The sequence below is a fragment of the Berghia stephanieae genome, chromosome 3 (assembly GCF_034508935.2).
Source record: "Berghia stephanieae isolate SIO BIC M18660-M18661 chromosome 3, UCSD_Bste_1.3, whole genome shotgun sequence".
NCBI lineage: Eukaryota > Metazoa > Mollusca > Gastropoda > Nudibranchia > Aeolidiidae > Berghia > Berghia stephanieae.
This window is the reverse complement of record NC_088362.1, coordinates 10,613,011-10,623,010: the sequence shown is the minus strand read 5'-3', so window position 1 is coordinate 10,623,010 and position 10,000 is coordinate 10,613,011. Positions and strand designations below refer to the sequence as shown.

General features: G+C 36.4%; 1 protein-coding gene across 1 annotated transcript in view; it reads right to left on the bottom strand.

Moving 5' to 3' along the window:
• The window catches only part of LOC144967137 (tubulin alpha-3 chain-like), a 15,560-nt gene that overhangs the window by 4,276 nt on the left and 1,284 nt on the right, over positions 1-10,000 (bottom strand). Inside the window, exons 2-5 of the mRNA XM_078904001.1 lie at positions 4,236-4,458; positions 2,947-3,139; positions 2,246-2,354; positions 421-620 (exon numbers count right to left, since the gene is read on the bottom strand). Coding sequence (XP_078760127.1) covers positions 421-620; positions 2,246-2,354; positions 2,947-3,139; positions 4,236-4,458 — 725 coding nt within the window. The remainder of the gene's footprint in view (positions 1-420; positions 621-2,245; positions 2,355-2,946; positions 3,140-4,235; positions 4,459-10,000) is intronic.

Below are 10,000 nucleotides of genomic sequence, written 5' to 3'. Positions count from 1 at the left end.
CGAAAATATAAAAGGCACCAAACCTGGGACATTATGCAACGTCAACAGAAATACTTAATCTGAGTCAGTCAGTTTATTTGAGAAGAAGAAGAAGAAGAAGAAGAAGAAGAAGAAGAAGAAGAAGAAGAAGAAGAAGAAGAAGAAGAAGAAGAAGAAAGAAAGAAAGAAAGTAGTTACCGGACATAATCTCATTTTCACCTGTATTGTGAGAAAACATGAGTAAATAAAAGAGCCCAATCCAGTAAACTCAATTTTGCGCCCCCCCCCCTCCCCCACAACAGGTCTCGAGTTCGAAACCGCTAGGATACAAGTCGAGTGTCTTACCACAATGAGAATCAATCTAGGCTTCCGAATCAGATGATTATGAAGCAAGAAGGCATGGGTCAAGAAAACTCATAAACTAAGCTTTTTTTTTGTTACCGTAAAGAAGCAGTGATTGAAGAAACAATTTGAGCCATAAGTCTGTTGAGGTTGGTATATGAAGGCCTATCAATGTCCAGATTCCTCTTGCAAATATCAAACACTGCTTCATTGTCCACCATGAAAGCACAATCGGAATGTTCTAGAGTCGTGTGCGTCGTTAGGATAGCGTTGTAAGGCTCGACTACAGCGGTAGCAATCTGGAAATTTAAATGGGCTAATGAGACTACAAAAAATACACATTATATTCATATGGAGATAAAGATAAAGGGAGTAAATTTGACTCATGAATGAACAACACAAAACAAACGACGTTTCGGCTCTTGGCCTTTATCAAGTAAACACAGAATAATATATATATATGTATATTTATATTACATTGTCATAATAATATAGGCGAAATTTTTTAAATGTGTGTGTGTTTGTATATATGTATTCTTTGTTTACTTGATAAAGGCCAAGGGCCGAAACGTCGTTTGTTTTGTGTTGTTCATTCATGAATCAGATTTACTCCCTTTATCTTTATCTCCATTTTATTGACTCATTTAGGCACCTCTATTTATTAATTATATTCATATCACACAATAGCAAACAAAAGTGATGTAAAAAAAACAAAACTGGTTCCAATCTCATTGGACGTGTAAAACCAGTCTTTCGGAGGATTGGTATGCACCTTTTGGAATTGATCTTCTGGATTCAGAATGATTGCATCTTGTTTTTTTGTCTAAATATATTTTGGTTGTCAATAAAGATCATCTACCCTCGCTCTGACACATCCCGTAACCACAAGAATTTGACAATACATCTTGCTACTAAAATAGGTATGCCATCTTATGATGATTCAATAAGTAACCTTATCATTATTATTCCTTGGAAGGACTGGTTACATGCACACTTCCAAAGAGTTTGGAACCGGAAGAGTAGAAGATGTGTGGTCACGATTTCTCTCCCTTATTATAAATTATATTACAATAATTGGTAATAATAGGTTGACGACTAATCAAGGCGTGGGTGAACGATAATAAAAACTGATATATTTTTCTATTTATTTCTTCTTGTTTTATTTTCTTTGATATGAACAACGCCACAACTACCACATTATCTCATTCGTCTGTAGAGTTTCACTCATCCTGTCTTGTTGATAAAAGGGAAACCCGAAACGTCCATCTTATCTGTTTTAGTATATCAAATTGAAGCTTACATTCAATTTCACATTGTTATATATTTTATTTCGTGGACATCCCCAATTGCCAACTACATACAGTTGGAATCAATCTTCACTAAATACATGGTTTATAACTCTCGATGGTCGAAAGGACATAAAGAAAGTATTTATTAATTCCCTTGATAAAAATGAAATGATTATACCAAGGTAAACTGCAAGACTAAAGATAAGTTGATCACCCAAATAATATGAATGGTTAAATAGCTTTAATTTGTTTGATCGTTTTTTAGTAGTTTCTTTGGGAGTTTTCCAACATACCCCTTTTAAGTAAGTCCTTATTCACTAGTTTATATTACTATCTGACATATGATTCGGCAGGCTGTCCTACTTTTCATACATTTAAAATGATTAAAAAGGCAATTACCAAATTGTGGCTCATAACTAGACATTTAATGTCACACAAAATATACGTTTTTTTTATTGTAAAACCAAAGATGAAAAGAAAAAGTTTGCGACTAAGGATCTCTGAGAATGACGAATAGACATAAATAAATATAATTTCCCTCAGATGGGATAGAGTCCAAAGATTGGTCCATAAATAGACATAGGTGGAGGAACTGTAAATTATTAATAAGTCAATAAGTAAGTTTTCCCACTAACCTCAGGTGCTGGATATATAGCAAACTCTAGCTTGGATTTCTTTCCATATTCCACTGACAGACGTTCCATAAGAAGGGATGCGAACCCTGAACCAGTACCACCTCCAAAGCTGTAGGAGGATATTCAATCAATGTGATGGACACGTGGAAAGAAAATCAACATCCGAATTTCAAGACAAAAAAAAGACTTGTAGCTCTTTCTTTCTCCCTCTCTCTCTCTCTCTCTCTCTCTCTCTCTCTCTAGAGAGAGAGAGAGAGAGAGAGAGAGAGAGAGAGAGAGAGAGAGAGAGAGAGAGAGAGAGAGAGAGGGAGAAAGTATATAGTATATTTGTCATCAGAAAGACAATTTTCAACAGGTCAAAAGGAATAAAGTTTATTTTTAGTTGATATTACTTAATAAAACAAAGATAATTTGTAACCTGCAGTCTCAAAACGGAATCATGTAGAGCTGAATTAAACAGTGAATAATGTTATTGCTACCTATTTCTTTTAATGGGTTATGTTAGTAGATATGTTTTTTTTTTTTGAGAAAATGACCAAAACGACAATTATCACTTTAGCTATCACGACCTCTGGTTCACCACGAAATAGAGGAATTTTAAACCGTTTGGTCACATGTTGATTTAAGTTTTAGCCTAAATTATTGTGCACAAACAATGCAAAAATCTAGGATTGGATCAGGATTATTTTTGATCTCATTACCTGTGAAATATAAGGAACCCTTGAAGACCACTACATCCGTCGGCCAGTTTCCTAAGCCTGTCCACAACCACGTCTATTTGATCCTTGCCTACAGTATAATGACCACGAGCATAGTTGTTGGCCGCGTCCTCCTTGCCAGAGAACAATTGCTCGGGGTGGAATAGCTCTCTGTAGGTGCCTGTTCGAACTTCATCTGAAACGCAGAACAAAATAACGGGGTAGGGATAATGTGGTTGCAGTGCGGCTGTGTGGTCTTGGGGTATGACACTCGCTTTCGGATCGGAAGGTCCTGGGTTCGAGCCTCGCGCTCGGCGCATAGTTGAGTCCTTGGAAAAGGCTCTTTAGTAACATTCTTTCACCGTACTCAGGTGTAAAATGAGTACCTGGCCTTTAACAGCGCTGTCTTTGTCCGAAAAATTGTAATATCGCCTAACAGGCGGCATGTCCCGTCCTACATGTTAAATGTTGCTGTTGGTCAGGGACCCCTTGTAAAGCGCTCTGAGCACATTTAGTGGATATTGCACTATATAAAGCTCATTTTTTTGCTGTTGTTGTTCCTTTCATGAATGAGAGAGAGAGAGAGAGAGAGAGAGAGAGAGAGAGAGAGAGAGAGAGAGAGAGAGAGAGAGAGTATTCTGAGTGTTTGTGTGAACAGTCTTCCATTCTTCGAAGTCGAAACCATCAACAAAATATTTAAATGCTAAATCTTGAATGAAGTATTTCAAATTATTGATTCGACACTATCTAATAGTTAAAAAACAAAATGTAATTTAAAGCGGCAGATAAAACCAAGAGTTAACCTTAACCCTTTCCTTACCAACTATAGGAAAATCGTCACATTTGTTACGATACAATCAACAATTTTCTTCTTCAAATTTCTTTTGTACATCATAAAATTTCAAGAAAATGAACAGTTTGTTGTAGGGCATGTTTTGCTAAAGTAATTAGATTTATGTATCGCAAGAATTTTACTACTATTATGTCTGAGTGATAAAAAATCTATTTTGTGTTAGTTATGTGTGAAGTTTTGGGGAAAATCTTGAAAATGGCTGGTAAGGAGAGGGTTAACCATTACTTTTTCCATGGGTTTTTAAACTATTTATTTATTAGATATTATCTCATTTAAGGCTGAATATAAGACTTATCCTTTAAATGCCTGAAACAAGAGCACACAATTATATTTATATATATTATATATATATATATATATATATATATATATATATATATATATATTTATTGGTGTCTTTTAAAAGTCAAATTAGTCCTGATATAACCAACTAACTCACCAATGACGGTCGGTTCTAAGTCTACAAAAACAGCCCTGGGTACATGCTTGCCGCTTCCCGTTTCGCTGAAGAAAGTGTTGAACGAGTCATCACATTTCCCTATGGAGGAATCTGAAGGCATTTGTCCATCGGGTCGGATACCGTGTTCCAGGCAGTACAACTCCCAGCAAGAATTGCCTATCTGGACTCCTGCTTGTCCAACGTGGATTGAAATACACTCACGCTGGAGAAGGAGAAAAATATGTGTGGTTATGAGAGGGTATAGATAGTGTGCGCTTGGCTAAGAAGCTCAAAACATTGCCATCCGGAAGTATAATGGACCAACACAAAAAATTTTTATAGTCTGGATAATACAGTTAAAGTGAGAATTATTCATAAACGTGGCTGGCAAAAAACAAAAACAAAGACCCGAGTGACGTCAACTTAATTCTATCTTTTAGTGATCAAGTTATGGTATGGTGATGTTTTTGTTTTTAAGGCTTGTACGGCGCTAGCAACACATTAAGGTCATATCTGCGCCAGTAAAAAGGAAGAAAATGGGATAGTAAAAAGTTCTAGGATTACAATTAAAGCACCCAAGAAAAGGTAAGACAAAGGGGAATTTGTTCAAATAGGGAACAGATTTAGATTCCAAGAGCACACAGTCAAAGTACTTAGTCGGAGATCATCTAAAAGTCTCATCCAGACACAAGTACAGGTCCCAACTAAGAGGAATTCACTCAAATGTTTACAAATAATATAATATAATATGTAAACTAAACATAATACAATGCATAACAGAGAGATAATTTACAAGGAAAAAAATATCATCTCCCAAAACTATAACTATACATTCGACTGTTTTCCTCCCAGCAAAGGACTCCGGCCGGGGTCAGAACAAAACTAAGTAATCTTTTACCAAGACAACGACAGGAAACAATTGGAAAACGGGTCTGGGGGGGGATAGAAGACAGCATGTATCTCCCTGTCCACTATGGGAGGTCAGGATCCCCACCCAGTATGGTATGGTGAAGAACGTGAACATGACAATGACAATTTTAAAAAAGAAAGTTGAGCATTTTATTTAGCTCATTTTTATTCCAAGCGTTTTATAAGGGACCCAAGATATCACTGTCACTTAACATGGGAGGTGAGACATTACGGGTGGAAGGCGCTATTACAATTTTTTTGGGGGGATAAAAACAGCTCTGTTACCGGCGAGATACTCATTTTATACCCGAGTATGTTGAGGGAACGTGAAGGAATAGTCTGTTCCAAGGACTCAACATTGTGCCGTCAGGAGTAGGCTTCTGCAAAGGACCGTTTGGTCGGAAGAAATGTATCATACCACAAGACTACAAAATTGCACGTTAAAACGGCAAAAAAAACAAAACAAAAACAACAAAAACAAACTAAACCCAACAAAGAACAAACCAACCAACAAACAACCAAACACAAAAAACAAAAACCCAAAAGACAACAACCAAATTGAATTTAAATTGAGCTTTATATAGAGCAAAATCCACTGAATGTGCTCGAAGCGCTTTACAAGGGGTCCCAGGTCAACAGCAACATTTAACATTTAGGACGGGACATGACGCCAGCTAGGTGATATTATAATTTTCGGACAAAGACAACGCTGTTAACGGCCAGGTACTCATTTTACACCTGAGTACGATGGGAGAATGTGAGTAAAGAGCCTTTTCCAAGGATCAACTATGCGCCGAGCGCGAGGCTCGAACCCAGGACCTTCCGATCCGAAAGCGAGTGTCATACCACTAGACAACATAGCCGCACAAAATGAACCAAAACAAAACAAAAAAACAAAGAGGAACTGTGGAGCTTTCTACAGCTGTAGATACATTTTGCTATAATTTGTGAATTTTATGTGAATGATTAATATTATTTATTATTTTATTATTTGATGATTGATTATTATTATTATATTATCGTATTATTATTACTGTGATCGTATTGATATACTGATGTAATGACTGTACGCTTACGGCGATGATGATGATGATGATGATGATGATGATGATGATGATGATGATGATGATGATGATGATTGTGTGATGATGCTCGCTGATAATATATGATATAAATATTTTTATGATAATGGTGAAGATATATGGTGATGACTATATATTGATGATTCATGAAAGGGAAGATCGATGAATACTTTGATTGATGCCGAGGGTGACGACATTAATGGGCGGGCAATAGGTAGAGAGTATAATTTGTGAATAACAAACCCATTGACGTTGAAAGTGATGCTTATCAATTTTATCACTAGATACATCTCTCTACATGACAACCTTCTATCGAATCTACAGCGTTTATTGCTAGAGAATGTAGAAATACCAATGTAAATGTCAAATTAAAGTTAGAATAAAATTGATTAATGTCGTGTAGTTATTAATGTTTTTTGCTAACACATCGAACGATTGTTAAGTATATCATTGTTGTTTCCTATTTATCCACAGGCTCAGTAGGCGACCCATCACCTCAAAATGCTATTATGCCAGGGTGATCCAGTGACAAATAAGGGGCAAGAACAGGCGACATATGTGAGCCTTCGTATCAAAACGGTATTAAGTCGGGTTGGTTAAGATGTTGAAAATTGATTTTTTTATAGCCAGAAATATCAGACTTGTGTTGAGTTTGTATGTTTTGTTTAGGAGAACGAATACCATATTTTAGGGTGCTAATGCCAAAAATTTATATTTTTGACCAATTTAACATTTAATTCGGCTTTTAAGCATATGGTTCGTTCCGACATAATACCGTTTTGAGACGATGGGTCACAGATAAAAATTGAAATAGTGTGTATGAAACAGTGCCAGAACGAGAATTATATGAAGAATATATCCCACTCTCCCACCCCCATCCCACCAACATATAGCGCCTGTCCCATTCAATATAGTTCTAGGCGTAGCTAGTACATTCTAAATCTAAATTGAAATTTACCTACGCTTTTATCGAGGAGAGAAAATCTAGTGTCTTGAATTAAAAAACAAGAACAAGCTTAATAATTTTTCTAATTCTTCTCAACAGGACTTTAATTTTAATTGTTTATCCATTTTATTCATGCATTTTATTGTTTATTCGTTTTCACAAAGTACCAGATGTTTCCATGTCTGGAAATAATAGTATTCTTAGTTGTGAGGCTATGTGATCTTGTGGTATGGCACTCGCTTTCGGATCGGAAGGTCCTGAGTTCGAGCCGCGCTCGGCGCATAGTTGATTCCTTGGAAAAAGCTCTTCACTCACATTCTCTCACAGTACTCAGATGTAGAATGAGTACCTTGTCGTTAACAGTGTTGTCTCCATCGGAAAAATAATTGTAAAATCGCTTAACAGGCGTCATGTTTCGATCTACAATGTTACATGTTGCTGTTGATCAGGGACTCTTTGTAAAGCGTTTTGAGCACGTTCAGTGGATATTGCGCTATGTAATAATGATAAAAAAGATCAAGTATTCATTTTCACAAACTCCCAGATGGACGGGTGGCTACATCTGTTGTTTCCAGAGCTGGATTGAATAGTATTTTTTGTTGTCATAACGCCATTATCTGCTTATTAAAATTTTTAAATAAATAAAATAATAGAGCTTTTATATAGCGCAATATCCACTAAATGTGCTCAAAGCGCTTTACAAGGGGTCCCTGGTCAACAGCAACATTTAACATGTAGGACGAAACATAACGCCTGTTAGGCGATATTACAATTTTTCGGACAAAGACAGCGTTGTTAACGACCAGGTACTAATTCTACACCTGAGTACGGTGAGAGAAAGTGAGTAAAGAGCCTTTTCCAAGGACTCAACTATGCGCCGAGCTCGAGGCTCGAACCCAGGACCTTCCGATCCGAAAGCGAGTGTCATACCACTAGACCACATAGCGCATAAAATTGTCATCTATAGATAGTATGCAGTTGACGTCACTTTAGTCTTTGTTATTGTATTTTGCCATCCGCGTTTGGGAGTGATTCTCACTAAACTGTATCAACCACACTATAAGAGTTCACGGTTACACACAGTTTTGTGTGTTGGTTAGTTATACTTCTGGATGGCAATGTTGTCAGTTTCTTAGCCAAGCGCATACTATCTATACGTTTGATCACAACGAGTTGTTGAAATATGATACCGTCATACATTTCAAGTATAAATAGTAGATAGCCAAGTAACGTGAATCTGCATGTGGATATAGCTATCTAAAGTATCATTAGATCTGATGCAGGAGTTTTGTACGAAGAGGTGCCGTTATGTGTAAAGCCGTGTCTTCTTTGTAAAAATGATTATGTAATTTGATTGTACGGCTATGTGGTCGGGTTGCATGACGCACGCCTTTGGATCGGAGACTCCTAGGTTTTATATATATATATATATATATATATATATATATATATATATATATATATATACGCATTTGAATACGGTGAGAGAATGTGAGTACTATGCGCCGATCTAGGGTCGAACCCAGGACCTTCCGATCCGAAAGCGAGTGTCATACCACAAGACCATATAGCCGCACATATTAGACATCGCACTATTTTTTTATGGCATTTCTTATGAATGATATCTCTACTACAGTTTAGTCTTTGTGAGGATTTTTCAAATACAAAAAATTGTCATGAGATTAATTCCGAACACATTCTGATTTTCAATATTACTCAAAGCCGAGTGTTTGACCAAGGGACGGTGTTTAATTTTAATTTTTCATCTAAAAAAAAAAGAAAAATCTAAAAAAACAAAAACTTGAGCTTTTATATAGAGCAATATCCACTAAACGTGCTCAAAAAGCTTACATCAGTAACCCATAACAAGTAGAACGAGACAAGACGCCTGTTAGGCGATATTACAATTTTTTTCCCGACAGAGACAACGCTTTTAACGCCCAGGTACTCATTTTACAGCTGAGTACAGTGAGAGAATGTGAGAATGTGCAGGACCTTCCGATCCGAAAGCGAGTGTCATACCACTAGACTACATAGCCGCAAATCTAAATACAAACTCTGTTACCGTGAGAACAAATTGCCATGCATTTCTTATACATGATATCTACTGTAGTTTGGTTTTTCTGAAGATTTTTCAAGTACAAACATAATTGTGTTGAGATAAACTCCGAACACATTCTGGTTTTCAATATTTTAAAACTCAAAACCGAGTGTTTGACAAGGGGACCGTGTTGTATTTTCATATAAATACAACCTCTGTTACCGTGAGAACAGATTGCCCTGCATGTCTTACGACTGATATTTCGACTGCAGTTTCACTCTCTCCTTACCGACCATGATCAGTATTTTCCCAAAATGGCAGGCGTACCCAGCAGAAAAATTGATTTTTGAAAACAACTTTATGTTCTTATTAATTAAACAAAGATCATTGTGATGTGCAAAATAAACTATATGAATTAGGAAAAATGTGTCTATATTGTGTCGTAACAAATGTGACGATTGTGTTGTAGGTGGTAAGATGAGGGTTAATGTTTGTTAAATTTTTTCAAGTACAAAAATTGTCATAAGATAAATTCCAAACACATTCTCATTTACAATATTTACTCCAAGCCAAGCGTTTGACCATGGGACAATATCTTGTTTTAACTTTTCATTTAAATACAAACTCTGTTACCATGAGAACAGATTGTCGTCCTACAAAAAGCATCTATCGATTTAGAGTTATTGATTCGATAAGAAGATATAACACTAACGATACATACAAAACAACACATTCGCTGCTGAGATAGAAAACGGGAGCTCTTGCTGTGCTGATGTCAATGCAGTAC